Below are 20151 nucleotides of genomic sequence, written 5' to 3' on the forward strand. Positions count from 1 at the left end.
CAGAGTCCTGCAGACTTGCTGAGTTGAAGACCAACTCCTGACGGGAGTTCAGGAAGAACAACGTGGCCTCAATGTGCAGGACAGAGTTTCCAGAATGAGAACTCGGAGGTAAAGAAATCCAAACTCAGTAAAAATTCAGTCATTCATTCATTATATGTATATTTTTATTTGTATGTTATACTTTAACAAAAAAGTTTACCAAAAAAATCAAAATCAAGACACAATAAACTAAATTTCAGGTTACTAGAGATCAAGAGAAGATCAAGAAGAATAGAGCATAAGACTAACATCAGACTCCAAAATAACACTAGCATCTAAAAGATAATGAAATGTCTTCAAATTCTACAGTAAATTTCACCTTGGATTTCTACATCCAGCCAAATTATCTATCAAGTATGAATGCCAAAAGAAAGATATTTGCAGATATGCTAACTCTCAAAAAACTAACATCTTAACACACGATTTCTCAGGATGCTCCTAGAGGATGTGCTCCCCCAAAACAAGAAAGTAAAACAAGAAAGACACAGGATCCTGGAAATGGAATCCAACACAGGGAGGAAGGAAAAGGGAATTTCCAGCATGGCAGCTATGCAGAGGCTGAGAAAGCAATTAGTCCAGGTTAGACAGGAAGCGGGGTTGCAGTAGCTAAAATGCCATCTACCATCAGATAATGTCCACAGTTGATGAATAAAGAGCAGCAATCACTCATAATCTAGCAATATGGAGGCAAATTCCAGAAAAAAGAGTGGAAAGAGTTGAAAATGATCATTTCAGGGGAGTGGGTGAAGTGGGGGTAATGCAGGCAGGTATGTGCCTGTAGTGCTGTCTTTCCACAGTCTGACTAGTTAAACGAGATGAATGTATTACCTGGATGAAAAAGCAATTTAATTTTAAATAAACATGTGAACATGGGGAGGTCAAACCAGAGAGCTACATGTCTAACCTTAATCACGCTGGCCCCACAGAACAACCTTTCTTATAGAACCGAGCTTTGGGCCATGTCAGCAGCCAACACTGAGTCATTTTAAGGAAGAATTCTCTGATAATGGTGACTCTATCTATTGTGAGGAGTTGTCAGGGAGATTTTCATTAATCACACAGTGCCCTCTGTATGAGGGCCCCCAAGAGAAATGCCTGAATGATCTTCATTCTGAGATTACTCGGGCAGCTTCTGACTAATTGGATTGTCTGTATCCATGTGTACTGTGCGACTGAACGGGTCTCCAAGCTAGAAAGCGTGGAGCTGTTTCTCACTCACCCACAGCAGTCTTTAAAACATATGCTTTTTTCTTAGCTTAATTCCACTTCATCTTCTCCCTACCCTGACTCCTTGTTCACCTCTCTGCTTTAAAACCCACATTAAATTTATGCTATCCTGTGTTTTATGTATCCTTGTAAGTTGCTGCTTTAGATCTCCTAGGAAAATGGCAGGGGAATGGGTAAATGGGAGGATGGATGGCTGGATGGATAGATGACAGACAGATGGGGAAACTGGCAACTTGTTTTCAAAGACAATTCTGTAAAGTACGGAAGGACGCACATCAAACTGGTAAGAGCAGCTCTTTGGGAAAAGGAGTGATGGGGGTCAACAAGAACTTCCACATTATCTGAATTGTCTGATTTTTTATAATACGTATACACTCATGTATTATGTATAATTCAAAACCATTTTAAAGAATAACTCTACAACTGCAATAGCACTATGATAAAAATACCTAATGTCGGCTGAAAGCTTATCTTGTGCCAGTACTGTTCTAAGATCTTTATATGTATTAATTAATCCTCTTAGTAATCATATTCAGTACTATTATTATCCTATTTATCAAATGAGGCAACTGAGGCACAGAGAGGTTAAAAAATATCTTCATGTTACACAGCTGGTAAGTGGTAGAGCAGGAACTTGAACTCATTCTGGATCTGAAACCCAATCTCTTGACCAATATGCTACTCTGCTACTGGTACTATGATGGTGGTGGTAAAAGTCATCACTGAGGGGGCCAGTCCAGTGGCACAGTGGTTAAGATCACACACTCAGCTTTGGCGACCCAGGGTTTGCAGGTTCATATCCCAGGTATGGACCTACACACTGCTCATCAAGTCATGCTGTGGAGGTGTCCCGCATACAAAATAGAGGGATATTGGCACAGATGTTAGTTCAGGGCCAATCTTCCTCACCAAAAAAAAAAAAAGTCATCACTGAGATGCTAAGAACTATTCTACATATTTCCAAGTTAACTCATGCAATCCTCTCATTTATTCTACTAAGGAAACAGTATCATTATCCAAATTTTGCAAATGAAGAAATTTCAGGTAATAGCTGGCCCAAGGTCACATAGCTAAAAAGCAGCTGAGCCACATTTTAAACACAAGAACTCATGCATCAGAGCACTCATGCCTACTACGACATAATTCTGCCTCTATATTATACCTGCCATCTTCTAAAATGATAAAAAATAAGACAATTTTAAAGTCAGCTATTATATTTCTACCACAAATATTGCCAATTTTGGAAGCATTTGCTTAAATCTGCTAATTCACAGATGGTACTTTTACAAGCAAGAAAACTTGATGATAAAATTCTTTTCATATTTACCTGAACCACACCCATACAGGAATCCAGAAATATCGATCCTTTTGGTTCTTTGGAGATCTTTTCATCTTTATAAAAATTCAAATTGTAGGATCCATCACCAAGTTGAATCAGGTGGAAAAACCGTCTTTTAAAAGACTGAGAGAAAAATACACAGCTATTGTTTCAAAAATGAAAAGTCACGATCTCTATTAATAACTCACAACCATGCATATATGTAAAAACCATTTCAATTCTCTCCAGAACAAATGCCAATGCCCCAGGTAACTGGGTAGTTAATATAGAGAAGAAAGCCTGTGTTGGCAATTGCACCTTTGCACTAGCCCAATGATGATCTCTTAATGCTGGTGGTCAGAGGGTGATGAGGGGACATGGGTCGAAGGGTCTGTACTAATGGGGACTGATGACCAGGGAGGCAGCTTACTACCCAGACAATGTCACTTTTGTCAGGAGAAACACCATGCCCATTCATCTTAAGCATTACTTCTAAGACCTATAGCAAAAAGGGTTTAATCAGAGAGAAAAGTACGGTGATGGGCCTCCTTACCCTCATGGTCACGCTTATTGCACTGTTCATGTTGCCTTTGTACAGCCAGCCATGCTTGGTGATCCCACCTTTCTGAGAGCCAAGGGAGGCAGCATCCTAGGAGAGAAGGAAAACACCACAATCTCTTGATAGTACCTATGTTATTTGCTGTGAGTCTGGTCAATGGGGAAACCATTCAATTGGTGCCAGATTGCCCCTTCCCCCTTTACTGGAGTAACCGTCTGACCCTAACACCTACAAGTTACTTTAGAGTCCACTTAGCAGTAAAAGAGAGAGAGAGAAGCCTAAATTTCTGAAAACCTTAGTCCATTAAAAGACAAAGCTAGTTCCAGACCCAATTTTTATTTTTAAGTGTTTAATGAGCCACAGAAAGTACATACCATACTTGACCACTCAAGTTGTAAGGTCTCGTCTGATTTCATGAAAAATGTTTTCAAATTATACTCCCCTATAGTTGAAGGACAAAAAGCAAATTCCTGGAATACTTCCCAGAGGCTTAGTTCAGGGAAAGGTGAATAAAGAAAGGAAGGCAACGTGAGGCAATAGAGAAAGGAGAGATAAAGTGAGGGGGCAACAGAATAGAAGGCAAGAGAGTCAAGAACGCAACAGGCATAGAGGACAGAAGGAGAGTTAGACACATCAAGAGAAACAGCCAGAAAAGTAAAGAAACATCCTTCTTCAAGTTCTGACCCCAAGCTCTGAGATCTAAGTTTAAGGAGGTGGGCATGTGGCTGCAAGCTGCTACTAAAAATATAGGCATATATTGGTACATGTAATAAACAAATAAATGAAATACATATACACACACAAATACACACTCTGGCAAGTCTTCTGCCACACCCTGATCCATGCTAAGATTGCTCCCTTGTGACTCCCTTGCCCCTTTAAGGTTGTGCCCGATACATACTTCAGCAGGTACTGTGGGAAGAGAGGGCCACACAGCGTCAGGTGACCCAGCTCACACCTCCTAAGACTAGTCTCTGATGACGATCTTTATTTTTGTAATCAAGTGGACAATTGTAGACAGACTCATCGTAGGCTTTGTTTTAGACCATCTCAATATTAACACTGGTGGTTTCATTGTTGTTATTGTTAACAATAATAGAAATAACTTACCTGTCTAGGATTTTACAGTTTGTTGTGTGCCCTTACATGCATTCTTTCAATTGATCCTCTTCTTACTATTAATCAGCACCAAGTTTTTCATATCGTTTTCCATTTTGAATGACCACATAACTCTTTCCAGAATTAATTTAAAAGGAGTTTCTAAAATAATTTGCTACCATGGACATTGTTAACATTCTTGAGTGGCCAGTGTTACAGCTTAGCTAACAATTAAAAGAAAAAGGAAAAAAAAACCCTAAACTCACAGTGAGGCACCCAATATTGAGTCATGGAGAATGAGAAATGCACAGATGGGTGGTACTGACCTTTTATTGGTTTCCCTGGCTCAGTGGACATAGTCACCTTAATGCCCTGCTTTCTTTGTACTCTTCTGTATCCATAATCATTTCTCCAATAGCAGGGGAAGTGAGCTTGTTAAAATCAGAACTTCTGGGTACTACACACTTCACTCAAAGCAATCACTAAAGAAACAGTCATTTAAAAATCTACTGGCTGCCAGTTTGTTTCAAGATATCCTGTTGAAAAACAATCTAAACTTAAGGTCTAACTAATCTTGATATCTTTTAACAATGCAGCCAGTTTTTATCCAAGTCTTTGAAAATGATCTCAGAACAAATAAACAGGACCAGAAGAACATGCAATGCTAAGCAGTCAAGTTGAAACAGAGATCTTATTTCAATCAATCAAACAATACATTTAAAAAACTTCTCCGTCTGTTTCAAAAAACATTCCAATTCCTATTTTGGCTAAATGTTGGTAATTTTCTAATTAATCTTCTAAGTCTGTAAAATAAATCAATTTTTAAATCTGCAATCAATCATCCTACCTCGTCTTTGTCGACCTCCTCATCAACTTCATAGACGTGAACTGGAAGTTTATCCAACTTGGCCACTTTGCTTTAAAAAGAAGAAAGAAACTTGTTTTATAATTACCTAATCCATTAAGAGATACTGCATTTCTTCCCCCAACAGAAGAACCAGCATATAACAAATCCAAAGCTGGCCCACTTAGATAAAGTATAAAAACAATCAATGCCATTTCTTTTCAAAGTGGGAGATCCAAGAGTTAGACAGTTCCCAAAAACACTGTAGAAAAGATGGCAGAGCTTGTTGGGAGTTAGATAGGTATATTAAAAATGGGAAATTCTATTAACAAATAAAGACTTGGTAGATTTAACTTTTAATATGAAGTTCACGAGAGAAAATGGAAAATGGGGTGACTGCATTTAAAGGATTGGGAACCACAATCTTAGATGATGGCATTAACAACAAAAACACGACAATAACGATGGCAGCCAGCATTTGTTAAACAGTTATTATGTGCTGGGCACTGTGCTGTGTACTTCACATGTGTTACCTTCTTCAGTCCTTTAGATGGTGGAGACTGGTGCTAAGACCATTTAACAGATGAGGAAACTGAGGCTCACAGAGGGCGGAATAGCAGATGACACAGGCAGACTACAGAATGTATGCTCTTAATCACTGACAATCCTCCCTTCCTTTCTCATCACACAATTGGAAACTCTTACTAAAGCCAAAAGGTAAAACCTACCAGGAGTAAAAGTATATCATACATTAAGTACACTATATCTCACAGTCTACTCTCCTTTAGCCATGAGAATAGTATGAATGAGAGTGTCAGTGAAGACAGGTCAATCCAATCAAACGGAAAAAATTAAAAAATCCCCAAGTGAGTATTGGGTAAATATAGAATTAAGAAGCATACCCATCTGGAGAAGATAATGCTGAAAGGGAGTGTTCTCGGCTGAAGTTTAAAAAGAGGCAGTCGGGAAGTTGGCTGAACACTCTTAAGGAGTGGCTGAACCACACAAATAGGAAAAACAAATAGCTGGGTCCATTGAGAATAGTATAAACATTTCAAACTCACAGAACAACAAATACAAAGAAAAATATATTAATAGGGTCTCCAGTAAAACTTTCATTGCCGATGATTACTTTTGAAACACAATTCACTGTTATTGCTTTCAATTTTCATAATCAATTATACTTAAATTTGCCAACTGCATCATTTCAGGATGTACCATTTTATAACAGATATCCTCTCAAAGTGAGACCTATCTACCCCTGGTTCACTGTAACCACCACTAATCAATCTAAACATACTTGCTTTTGATGTATTCTAGAACGAATTAACACTCTAAAGGAGGTAAAGAAATTTGTCCAGGAAAATGCTTGTTTTTTCATTTACTTTTTTTAAATATAAAACTTATTCAATATAAAATGCTTTTTATGTCTCTTCGGGGTACCCTGAAAACAATCACTGGACATAATTAAACCATCCATGTGTTTATTACCACCTATCAATCCCAGAGTACTAGGTTTGGTTCCTATTATCAAACCCCTGTAAACAATAGCTACTCCATATACACAAAAACCATCTAGAAATATTTTCTCTGATTGCATATAAAGTTACATACCCCCTTAAAATTTCTCTGATTGCATATAAAGTTACATACTAAGCATTTCAAGAACAAAGAATTCTCCCTATGTGTATAACCCCACCTTGAGTGGTCTGACCATTTACTCACTTTGGAAGCTGCCGAAACTCTCCTGAGTAATCTTCATATTTATAGTTCACCAGATGCCAGTCAGAGTTATAGGTTTTGATGCACTATTGGTGGGGAGGGGATTAAAAAAATAAAAAGTATAAGATGAACAGAAAAAAGATACGTGATGACTTTAAGAGAACATTTGGGTAGGTTTATGAATGCACACCTATACAAACATGAAAAAAATGCTTTCCCCTCAACTATCTCATGCCTGAAATTCCACCATCAGAGGTTCCTATGATGCTTACGAACCACTAAAATGGGTCACTTTAAGTTACCATTATCCATGATCTGAGAGCTGATTTTACAAGGAGACAAACTTCACCTCATCTTGCTGCATTTACATAACAACCTCCTGTTTCTTACTTTAAAGTACTTGGTTCTTAAGAAGTCACATGGCCTCTTCTAGAACATGAAAGTGAATGGAAACCAAAACACACTTTCAAGGTGTTTACTAACATTACAACTAGCTCTGTTAGTCAACACTATATAAATTTGTCCTCAGTTTTTCCTTCTAGTTTATAAGGGACAGAGTGAGGTTATTAGGAGGAAAGATTTAGATTCCAATTCATAGTGGCACCATGACATCTTCACGTGTATGCACATGCCTGAGTGTATAGAATGTACAAAGTATGGAGCATCCCATTGCCAAGTATTTTATGGTGACACTAACCTACAGAGACTGCATTAAACTACTTTGCTATACGACAGACTCAACAGACCAGCATGGTGTCTTTTATTCACCTATCCAGGAGGACTCATTGAGTAGTTTGTACAGTCTTAAGATTATAAGCCTGAATCTGCCAGATCTTCAAATATGAATGAGTCAAAATCAATCAGCGAAGCATATGAGTCAGTTACCATCAAGTTAGTTCAAATGATTTTAGGCAGCTCTTGACAACACATACGTGGACTTTGGTATGGCGAAAAAAAGGGAACGAATAAGTGAAAACATAGGTAGATAAATGTATTTATATCTTACCTACTTTACTTGACTCTGGCTGTAACAAATATCACAAACAAAGCCTCTATTCTGCCCATGTCATTTTATTGTTTATATTGCCAACCTTTTTTATCTATATCACAGCATATACCTGACAGCCTTCTGAAGCAAACTCCCCTCTACCTCCAAAGTCATGAAAATAACAGCAGCGAGTGCTTCTCTTATGCCAGGCTCTATGCTAAGCACTTTATTGGCAAGGGTGTAAAGGGAAAGTAGTGTAAGCTTTTTATATTATCATTCTGAGAGGTGGCATAAATAGCTGAAAAGGGTTAAGGACATGTGGGAGCTGAACAACTTTTCAATTTCCTTGCTATACAGTTACAAATAGTTTTAAATACCATTTTATTCTTGTAAATGCTTTTTAAAAAATTTTCAAAGCATTTTCATATTTAGAACATGAGACATCCACACTCAAAATTACATTCCAAAACTAGTATGATGTCAGAATTATTTGTAGGTTTGGATTTTCCCACTACTGTCCCTAGGTTCATTAGCACAGCTAAGTCAAGTCTGACTGTGCATGACACTGTCTTTTGGACATGTCCCTATTCTTTGTTCAGGAGGCCAAATCAGAGACAGCAGCAGCTCTCATAACCAAGGTGGTATTTCATCAAACATTGCAACTAAAGTTGTACTACCAAAGTCTATTGCAGGACATTACAACCTTTCTGAAGTATAAAATAAACTTGCCCGATGAAAAAGTAAATGAGTAAGCACAGATGTATACAACCAGTGCATTTATGAACAGAACAGCTGGATGCCCAAATTTTTAACAGCTTAGGCAAAAATGGATGAGAGATAATTATAATGTTTAAATATTTTAAATTATAAGGACTGCAAAAAATATAGTTAACCAGGTTAAGTAGCTAGAGATTCATTCATTTAATAAGGTATTGTTGACTGTCCATGGCAGGCACCCGCTAAATTCCAAGGAAGAAATACAGAATAAGGCAAGCAACCCCTATCCCTCTGTGGATGTAGAAAGTCTAGGAGGTAAGGGGTTCAATCAGAAATCAGTAGCAAGAAGAATGCATCTCTAAAAAGACAGGGATCTGACTGGCTGATTTCATGACTGACCTTTCAAACTTGTGAAATTCAATAATATTTTGAAGTTATACTGAAGGTTTTTGAAGTTGTTTTAAAAAAAGCTATTAGGCCATTCTCCTCTGGATCAGAGGATGGAGAGGAAGTGTTGCTCCACCCCGCCCTAGTGGAAGGGTCCCAAGAGGGTGTAGTTATGTTGGTTCCAGCAGCAAAGAATGAAGTCGTTATTGCTCAACCCACATTAAAGAACTTAATGGAGAGTTGTCTCTCAAAAACCATATTTGTCAATCTATTGGGGGAATTGAGTTAATAATTTTGCTACATGCTTTAAAGCAGGGGTTGACAAACTTTTTCTGCAAAAGGCCAGATAGTAAATATTTTCAGTTTTGAGGGTCACATTGTCTCTATTGCAACCACTCAACTCTGAGTTGTAATGAGAAAGTAGTCATAGGGAATATGTAAATGAATGGGTGTGGCTGTGTACAATAAAACTTTATTTACAAAAACAGGCTGCAGGCCAGATTTTGCTTGTGGGTCAGTCACAGTTTGCCTGCATCCTGCTTTAAAATAAACATTTAAGACATAAACTATCTGGCTGTATTTGTCTGAAATATAGTAGCAAAGGAGATAAGAAACTACCTTTGCAGAAGGATGAGAGAACACACTTAAAAATTTTTAAATACATATTTAATTTTTTGAAAAAATCAATAGAAACTAAATATTGTTATTTTAATTGGTGTTCACTTACAAGAGCATAGCTTCCTTGTAATGGGCAAATTTATTGGTGGGCATATTTATCATTTAAATATCACCTAGAAAAATGGGAATAAAAATCCTTTTTTTTTTTTTGGTTGAGGAAGATTGTCCCTGAGCTAACATCTGTGCCAGTCTTCCTCCATTTCGCATGTGGGATACCTTCACAACATGGCTTGATGAGCAGTGTATAGGTCCACGCCTGGGATCTGAACCCCCAAACCCTGGGCCGCTGAAGTGGAACACATGAACTCAATCACTATGCCATGGGGCCAGCTCCCTCAAAATCTATCATTTTTATATGAAGGAATATATCAAGAAACAAAATTAAAACACTTAATTAGTTTATCCTACCTAAAAGCTTCTGGAGGAAGAAACAAACACACTAAGAAAAAAAAAACCCAAGCAATCTAAATGCAATAATTTTTCTTTCATCCTTAACAAGACAATCATTATTTGTAAGATCAAACAAGAGTAATAATAATCATACATTGATCAGAGACAGTCAGGCTCTGCTCATTATCACCTGGTACTTCATGAATATTGAACTAGTCTCAAAAATAAGTTGCAAGTATAAACATATAAATGAAGTAAACGGATACAGAAATTGTGTGCTGAGTCCCCATTAAAACAGTATCAACCACGAAGCCTCTGCCAGAGATGTCCACTGAGTTCATTTTCAAGTTTCCCCTTATTCCGTGCCTATGAGATAAGTTCTGTAGAATTCACGTTTTGCCATTTGAAATGATCCCTCTTGACACTTCTGACTCTGAAAACCTCACGTCATCCTCCTATTTTAACATCCATCATAAAAATGTAATCACCTCTATGACACTATCTTGAAAATATCATTGAAATTTAAAGAAAAGGGGAGGACTGTGAGAGAAAAAGGACTTTTAAATACCATGTAAATTAATGCAGAAAAAGCACATTACCTCCGTGACAAATAAGCTCTGCGCTTCCTCGTGTGCGTTTGCAGGAACTGTCGAGCATTTGTATCGACCCTGTCGTCTCAGAATGGCTGTCTGTGAAGGAAAGCACGAGGAAAGGACTAGGGTAAGTGAAGACGGAAAGGTGCCAGCCTCCGAGCGCATGGGGGCCTAGCCTGGACACAGTCATTTCAGTCTCTACCAGCTGGTGCAGCTTCCTCCTTCCTTACGGCACACACAACAGATCCCATTTGGTATCCTAGAGTTGTAAAGCTGTGCAGGGCAAAGGCTCCAGCTTCTTTCTGGATCAGGGGCCCAATGACCCCTCCAGGGAGCTCTTTGGCTTCCCCCAGGCAGGGAAGAGGCCCCTTTCAGAGTCCCTAACTCTCTCACCCCAAGTGCTTTCTCTAGTCCCGCTGTATTGCCTTTTATTTGCCTTAATTGCCTTTTTTTAATTGTGGTGAAATCAACATAACATAAAATTTACCATTTTAACCATTTTTAAGCATACAGTTCAGTGGCACTAAGTACATTCACATTGTTGTATAACCATTACCACCATCCATTGCTTAATTGCCCTTTACATCCATTCTTGTTCACTGCCACATCCCCAGTGCCTAAGAGCAAGCTAATGAGACATGTAAAAGGTCCTTAATATTTGTTGAGTGAATCTATGAATTATGAATGCTATTTCCCCTCCTATGAACGTTATAACTGATTTTGTTTCACGAGGACTAAGTGCTTATTTTAAATAATAAAATGCCTCATGACTTTAGGAAGCAGCACATCTATCTGAATTAACATTGTTTAGAAGGGACTGTAGTGTCAATACAGGAAATTGGGCCTCAGGCTTCAGAAAGGAATGTTCTAGACTTTTTCTCCCATGGACTGCAATCCGTGGATACTATTAACAGATCATACATGAAAACATTTCTAACTGAATCTACCCTGTTGACTCTTCAGGCTAATTACTAAGCTGGGATCTCCCAGCATCTGTCCCAGCTGCTTCTCTCCTTTCTTTGGTTGGAGGAAGTTTTAGGTCGTCAAGTCTTAGATCCCTCCTTCTCCAGCAAAGACAGAGAACTCCAGGGCATATATTTTGTGTATAATTTAATTTTATTTCCTGCCCATAATTTCTATATTGTGTCTGCTTCACCTATATTTACTCTTTTCTTGCACTGTGTCCATCTTTGAAAGTAATCTTAAATTCTGCTTTCAGAGTAAGCATCCTTTATTCTAAAGGAAGAGAAGGAAGGAACTCTATTCTCCACCAAAGTCCTTCCCACGTGAATTATGAATTCATTCGGCCTCTGGGACGGCTTTCAAAACCCTGAGTCTCGGTTTCTTTGCAAATATTACAAACGATGACCTTTATTACATACCTGTTCCCATGAAATGCAATAAAGATGTGTGACAGTAAGCACTGAAGAGGTATAATCTACTCAAAAAGCTTCAAAGTAATACATCGATTATAAGACACTGTCAAACTATTAAGAATCAGCTGTAATATCAGTAAAGGGAAATTGTTTAAGAAATTGTGTGTGCTTCAAAGAAGGATACAGACTATCTCCCCACTTATTGTGTCCTTATCTTGATTTATTTGGGTCTATCAAGATTTTTGAAACTAATTATTATACTTTTGAAATGTTCAGGAAATGGCTCAGGTCAAGAAATAGAGGACTATTAGGGTCATTTCCAGCCCATTTCCCATCACAGCACTAGGAAGAAAGAAAATTTACTATAAAATTTTCCCAGTGGAACTACCAACTCAAGAAACTTTAATTATGTGACACTTTTCCAAACACCCCTTTAAGGTGAGAAAAGTAAAAGAAAATGGATCTTTTTTATTATTCTCATGGATCAAAGTGACATTATGCTCACCCTTAAAAAAAAAAAAAAGCAACTTCAATCATTAAAGAGAGATTTGACTTTTAACAAATAAGAGATGCTGGGCATAATTAAACCAATGATCCATGTATTTATTACCACCCACCAATACCAGAATAACTAGGTTTGAGTCCGTAACTATCAAGTCCTAACTTAGATTTTGACAAAGGTTAGTTTTCTGACCAGATAGAACTCTTTTTTTCCCCTAGAGACTTCATCCAAATAAAATTAATGCATTTCTTTAAAACCAGTCACTTAAATTAGTCATGCTTCTTCAGTACATATCTTAAATGCTCTTTTTATGTCTATTTCTTGTTGTACATACTATTAGATCTGTTTTAGATAATCTCTTTTCAGTAGAGGCATCCTTCCTTCCCAAATATGTTTGCTGTTCCTCACACCAAAAGGCGAGTCTATTTTCCCTCCCCTTGAATCTGGGCTGCCTTTGACCAATAAAATGAGGTGGAAGTGATGCTGTTCCAGTTCCAAACCTAGTATTTAGGAGAACTGGCAGTCTCTGCTTCTTCCTTCTTGGAAGACAACCACCACCTAAAAAGTTCTACTACTTTGAGACCACCATGCTATGAGGAAGGCCAAGCTGGCCATGTGGAGAGGTCATATATAGAAAGAGGCCCCACCGGCCCCCACACTTGATTCCAGCCATTCTGGTTGAGGTACCACAAGGTGAGTGAAGAAGTCATTTTGGACATTCCAGTCCCTGCAGACACCAAATAAAGCAGAACTACCCAGCTCAGCCTCAACCAAATTTCAGAATTACTAGAAAAAACAAATTATTGTCTTACTAGGCTTTCGGGTAATTTGTTACTCAATAATAGATAACTGTAACAAGACTGTGAGGGACTAAGAACATGTCCTAGGTGAAGTAACTGGAGAATACTGCCATTTTCAAGCAAATGTCTTCCAAGTACTAGTAACACTATAGCATTAGGACAGGAGCATTGAAGGGATACACTAAGCTGCAATCTGGTTTCCACACTCACCCTTGTGTTCAGTCAATGTCGTAAGAGTGGTCAAGTAAGAGAGAGAAAAATGTCTGTTGGACCTTGAGAGTAGACTTCAGTGGCTTCTCTTTCTCATTCTATTGATCATTTAAGGGCTCAGCATAAACATCACTTCATCCCTCCCTCCCTTTACTAGGTCCCTACTTCCTACCACCAGACACTGAACTAGCAATTGGAGACACAAAGTTTAATAAAATATAGTTGTAGTTCTTACAGAGCTTACAGTCTGATGACAGAGGAAGATGAAGAAGCAAATTATTAGAGTGTGAGAAGTACTACAGAAGGGTATAAGAGAAAACAGCACAGAGGCAGAGGCTGGTATGAGAGGAAAGAGAAGGGGAGGAGAAGAGGACATCAAGAAGATGTGCACAGAGGCAAAGACTTGTTTAAGCTAAATTGTATAGGATGAGTATAAATTGTATTCAGTACAAAAGGAAGAGAAACTTGAAATAAGCTTACCCTTGGAAAGTTAAAAGAGCAAATCAGGACATAATAGAGATTAGCTCTTTGCACATACAAAAGAAACAAACCTATTAAGTCCAAGAACTCAAAGGAAAAACTGCATAGAACTCAAATTAAACTTGAATTAAACAACACTAAAACCCCAACAACCTACAGCCTAGTCAATGGTTTTAACTCATCTGAGGAAAGAATGGGCCAACAGAAAGAACAGGGCTTGCATGACTGGAGCAATTGTGTCAGTGCCTTTATCACCATTTAAAAGGAAAGGCTGGGATCCATCAGGATATGACCTACTGGGGGACTACTGGACTTGGCACGAATAAGTAGTCACTGTTTGATGCCACCAGATGCCAAGGTCTTCCCACTCATTGTCTTTGCTCTGAGTCCAGTCTCACCAACCCACTTGTTTATAATGTGATTCCCATTTAGACTTTCCTAATTAGAGAGAATGAACAGCCAATGAACATAATCTGATTTGCCTATTAATTAGAGTTCTCAATGCACATTATTAAATGGTATTCTGGTTTGTTCTCCTGTGGGGTTGACTGCTACAACTCAGTTCTCCTGAGCCCAAACAACTCTGGTCATATTGACCAAACTCAGACTCTGGGCTTGCAAAGCTGAGATCTGATCCTAGACCTTGGTGACCTTATCAACCACGCTCCATGAGGCCCTATCTGATAGCTCGTCAGTCTCTGACTCCATTATCTGAAAGTCTCCTGCAGGCACGTGTCCTTCTTTCCCCCACCAGATTGTAGAATCCTTTGAGGGCAGGAGACACGCCTTTCTATTTGTACCCATATGCTAAGTTCTCAATAAACGTTTCAAGAATGAATGCATAAAACAGTCAATGGAGTAGAAATAGGAACCTACCAATAATCATCCATTACTTGCATATAAGGTTTTTTCTATTATTATAAAAAGTTCTCTGGTCCATTATGGAAATTGACAAGAGAAGACTATAGCATAAGTGAATGCTCTATTTCAATTCCTTCATAGATTTTATGTATTAAAAGTTACATTCAGGAAATAGTCTACTATATGCCAAATCGATTCACATTAAATTTCTGTAGTTTTATTTATTTGGCTTATAAGAGTCCAAATCAATACCAGGAGATTTATACTCAATGAACACTAAAGCTCGTCTCAAAAGCAATGTTAATTTTCTTTTTCATGGTTGTAGTATTCTTTTCTACTTTTCTATCAGTTAAAATCATATTCCTGCTAAAAGATGGGTCTGTATCCATTTTATATAAATCAGTGTCAAGGTGGACATTCAAAGAATATCAGTCCTATTCCTATGTTTGGAAATAAATTATTTCCATTCTACTAAGAAAGCTTAGTAGCTTTCCACATTTGCGGGGTGGCGGGGGGGGGGGGTGGAATTTAACACTATGACGTGTGATAAGATCTGAAAATTAAATCTAAACATAGCCAGCATCATCAGACAACAACTGGGATATAAATCTCACAGCACAAAGCACAATTTAAAATAAAAGCCTTCTTCTAGCTACTATAATAGTCTAAATTATTTTCGGTCAGTACCACTACTTAAGTTAAATACTGGTAGTCTCTGACACACAGAAATCCTTAATTATCTTGGCCAAGCATGGACAGAAGTCTTATGAGGAGTTCCGCAAAATTACAGGAGTAGTTGAAAAGGAAAACAGGACTGGTAAAGGAAGAGAAAGGGGTGACATTCTCTCACAAAGGGCTTATACAATGATGCATGACACCTGAGAGCCCCAGGTCAATCCTTATGGAACTTTTTTTTTAATGGAACAAGTCGAAGAATTGCAGAGCTGTCCCACTAGACTGGAATATGAAGAGTAAAATTTATAACTACCTCCAAGTCTAGTTTGGAAGGACAAATTTAAAATAGATTCTTCTTTATTTTAAAAACTTTTTTTTTCTCTTGGTTGAAATGATTCACTCCCAAAACTGGGGTCACTTGAACGCCTATGAGCCACATGTGGAACGTGGGATGCTTAGCCCAGGGAGGCACGGCCATGGGCCGCCTAAAGGGAACATAGAGAGGTACCACATCTCCTCACCTGGGACCAACCCTGGGGCTTCCCGGCAATTCCTGCCCCTCTTCTTCATCACTCACTGCTCCACCCTGATGGTCTGCTGCGACCCTGTTTCTTCAGCTTCAACTTGGAATCCCTCTCTACTAACAAAATTCCTGACCCCAGCCTGGCCAGGACTCTGTCTTCCTTCCATCAGAGCCAGCCAACATGCTACCTTGACCCCACTGAAGCTGGGATACTGAGCAGCTCATGTTTCAAACCACAAGAAATGTGACCCGAATAATTTAATTAGACATCCTATGGAAGAACTTGAGAAGCGATGTTGGAATGGGGTTTGAATTGAGAGCCAGGAAAACTGGGTTCTCATCTGAGCTCTGCCTCTAATTAGCTGCATAATATTAGGGGAAAGTTTCAACTTTCTATATCCATACAATAAAGAGCTCTCTAGGATCGCCAGGCTTCCTTTGTGGTTTAAAAATTCCACAGTTCTGTGAACATGGAATCCCAAGTCTCTCTCTCTCAAATCATTTATCCAAGTGCAAAGAATTGCTTTATGAGAAACAAAAACATAAAAGACGTCCAGAAAAAAGATGAATACTGTATCTGCTCTGATTTATAGTTGTATTACCCCACTTATTTTTTTAATGAAAGGAAATGTTAGATCAAAAGGAGGGAAGATTCACTATGCAGACTTAAACAAATATAGGCGTGAGTATTAACAAAGACATACTTTTGCGTCATCATTTATTTTTCATAACTCTCTCAACTCATATGATACTGAATTTTTTAATTAATCACTTTACAATGGGCATTAAATTATAACAAAACAACTCTCTTAATTCCTGGTGGAAAGTATGTATATCCATACGGGTGTTTAAAATATCATATTTTATAGGATTCTAATTAAGAGACTGAAACAAAAGGCCCACCCTTCCTCTGGGACCACAAGAACAATGAGCTAGAGACAATATCCCAGAGCGGTGGGTGGGCTGCAACCTGAGCCAGCTCCATGGATCTGCCACAGACTGTCTCCCCATCTCTCCTGTTCAAAGGAGTAAATGGCTGGGAGTGTTCTCTCTCAGACAGAAAAACAAACATCCAGGGTAGCCCAGAAGGGAGTGTGGGCTTCGAAACAGGAAGAGACGGCTCCTTGGATGTTCTAAGAACAACTCCAAGGAGAGGCGAGGCTGTAGTACACCAGCTGAGACACTGAGTCAGAAGAAGCAAAGAATGTTCTCTTCAAGAGGAGGTAACTGGTCAGTAGGCACATGGCTACAGAATGGAGAGAGTAAAAGGAAATTTCCTAGGTACCTGGGGTCTTACCTCCAAGATGGGCCTAGAGGCCTGGAGACAGCCTAAAGTCAAACGGTGCCCGCGGCCCACTCTGACGACCTGTGGGACAGAGAAGCCCAACAGGCTGCAGAGCGTGGTCAACTCCAATCTACCCTTAAGCTAAAACGTGGACTATCTTTGCTTAGCATTGTGTAATTCCATGTAAAGCATCCTGTACTTGTGTTTATTTTTGTGTTGTTTTAATTTACTTAGAATTATCCCTTCAAACCTTTGAGGGCTTGATGCCTTTGTCAGAGAAATAGTACTTTGATCTTCCAGGAGAAGGATAACCTTGGAGTGGGAGTAAAAGGGGGCCAGTGCTCAAAACCCAGGTGGTCTAGTGAGACTGAGCTCTTTAGATTGGCGTCCCTCAGCCTGGCTCATCTCCCTCACCAAACAAGTGAGCCCTGGGTTGGATTTTTATTGTGCTCAGCTTGGCCAAGTGGACAGCATCCACTTAAATGTTCTAAAGTTATCTCGAATTTTCAACTACTGCTATTAGATAGATGGCTCTCAACACCTTCCTTTCATCCCTAGGCCTGAACCAAACCACAGGTATCTCACGTATTGTGGAGTTAGGTCCCTTTGACATCTGCTGGAAATGCCCTCTTGGCTGTATTTGTCTCCACATTAAATGTTTTGTATCCAGTGCAGTATTAAAATTACTGTTAGACAAGTCTGGGAACTTTGCTGTGACTTACTGAGCACAGTGGTAACGAAACCTTTCCAAATATCTGGCAGATGCATTCATTTCAGAGCAGATGACTCACTTTTGAGAGGATTCAGTCCCGAGCTAGGCTGGAAACTGAAATTGACACAGGGCGTTCCCTACATCATTTCGGAGATCAAGTCTTGGCAGCTGACCCACAGTGTTCTACAAAGATCAGACAATTTAGTTTTAGGGAAGCAGTTTCCCGAGAATTCTCAATGTTCAGTTCACTAATAATTAAGAAAATGGACAAAGCATGGGACAAAACAAGGGTCTAGAGAAGGAATTTAAGTTTCTGGAGAGATGTAACAAAAAACAACTCCCAAGCAGCCAATGAAAACATTACAAGGACTCGGCCCTGATGGGGCAGAGAAATGGACCTCTCTCTGTCTCTAACAGCTCCTCTCCAACAGCTCCTGCACGATCCCCAAGCTTCCATCTTTAACCGTCTTTCTCTGTTCCAACTCAATACTCATCCTGTGTCACATCAATGACTTCCCAGCTGTACATCCTGACTATACAATGATTTAGGGTACTCTTGTATGAACCTCAGTGTAGCACCCAAATGGGTATGCTCGCCTTTCCTCTATCATCCCTCTTATCCATTCTCCGCACAGCTGCTAGTCATCTTTCTAAAACTCTTCTCTGATAGGGTCATGCCTCAGCTTAAACTCTTTCAACGACGCCTCACTGCCACCAGAATAAAGTCCAAACTCCTCAGCATGACCTAAGACTTTTGGTGACCAGCTGTACTGACTTTTCTGGATCCTTCTCCTGCCCTTCAGCACATGGGGTACTTCTGACTCCTTAATGTATGGGGCCATCTGCCTGGCTGCAGAGCTGCTCCTACTGACATGAGGGCTCCTGCAGCAGTTACCCTCGATTAGCATGCCTGCCATTCTACTGAATTACTCAACAACCTTCCTGTATCTCCTACCAGACTTGAGAACCACAGACTATGCTATTATCTTTACTTCTCCAACACCCATCATAACATCTGGCACAATATAAATGTTTGTTGAGTGAATGGGAAGTTGGGATTTTAAAATGGGGATGGTTCTATTTAGTTGTGAGATCACTTGGGGTTCCAAATGAGATAGTGTCTCAGCAACTGGTGAGGCATCTGGCAGCTTCCGTCACCACATAATGTCCTGTTTCCTAAAATGTCATATACATTTATAAATTTCAGTAGACCTTTGAGAGTCATAAAAATTTCATTCTGCTCCCTTCTCAAACCTCCAAAATTATACATTACATAATTGCCTGTCCAAGTGCAGCAAGTTATAACTAATTAAGCTAAATGTTCAGAATCCTTAATGCCCAGACTCATCAATTAAGTTCAGTTTTTAAAGAAATTTGTTTGTTTGTTTATGTTTGGTTTGGTATTACAAAGAAGCTTATTTTTAATCACTTCTTAACCTACCACTGCAAAAGTGAGAACAGGGGGGTATCCAGAAAACCAAGAATGTCCTTGTGGTCATTCAGGGGACAAGTGGCAAGTCCAGCTTCCCCCGTAGTAAGAGGCTCAGCCTCTCCACACTACATGACTTTGCAACTAAAAACTGCCATCTCAAAAATAAACCTACATTACCTACAGGAGAAGAAAGAGGCTGCAATAAGCTTCCTAGTCCCTCAGCTCCCTCTCTGCCAACTGAAAGACATCAGCCAAGGCATGCAAAAAGCTTTCCTGGATGGTGGTGTCTCTTTGGATTCTCACACATCTATGAGAATCCAAATTTTAGAGCAATTGTTATCTCTGAATTACAGTTAAGAAATGTGAGTTTTAGGAAGGTTTATTGCTTACCTAAAAACACAGATTAGTAACAGAGAGACCTGGGGCTAAAACCTAGGGTCATATGACTAAATCTTGGGTCTTGCCACTACCCCTAATGTCCAGAGCACCTGCCATGCCTCTGATTCATCTGTATTCCATTTGATAATATAACCTTGAGAAATGTATAAGCAAATATAGTTTCTTTTGTTTCCTAGTTGTCTGCATATGGCTCTGTATGTCCTTCTTTAGAATGCAATTCTAGTTGTTAAAAAGACCATAGTTTTGTGTGAACACCTAGCATGGTGAACATGCCTCATGTTAAAACATGTCCATTATTTACACATTCCAATATACCGATGAACTTTCAGGAAGGCA

At 39.1% G+C, this 20151-nt stretch overlaps 1 protein-coding gene across 46 annotated transcripts in view; it reads right to left on the reverse strand.

Annotated features, from left to right (window-relative positions):
* DOCK9 (dedicator of cytokinesis 9) overlaps positions 1-20151 on the reverse strand; it is a 269565-nt gene that overhangs the window by 121105 nt on the left and 128309 nt on the right. For all 46 annotated transcript variants that reach the window (XM_070579155.1, XM_070579148.1, XM_070579130.1 and 43 more), the window contains exons 3-7: positions 10567-10656; positions 6811-6893; positions 5089-5158; positions 3138-3233; positions 2594-2728 (exon numbers count right to left, since the gene is read on the reverse strand). In XM_070579155.1, coding sequence (XP_070435256.1) covers positions 2594-2728; positions 3138-3233; positions 5089-5158; positions 6811-6893; positions 10567-10656 — 474 coding nt within the window. The remainder of the gene's footprint in view (positions 1-2593; positions 2729-3137; positions 3234-5088; positions 5159-6810; positions 6894-10566; positions 10657-20151) is intronic.

The sequence above is a fragment of the Equus przewalskii genome, chromosome 16, assembly GCF_037783145.1.
Source record: "Equus przewalskii isolate Varuska chromosome 16, EquPr2, whole genome shotgun sequence".
Lineage (NCBI taxonomy): Eukaryota > Metazoa > Chordata > Mammalia > Perissodactyla > Equidae > Equus > Equus przewalskii.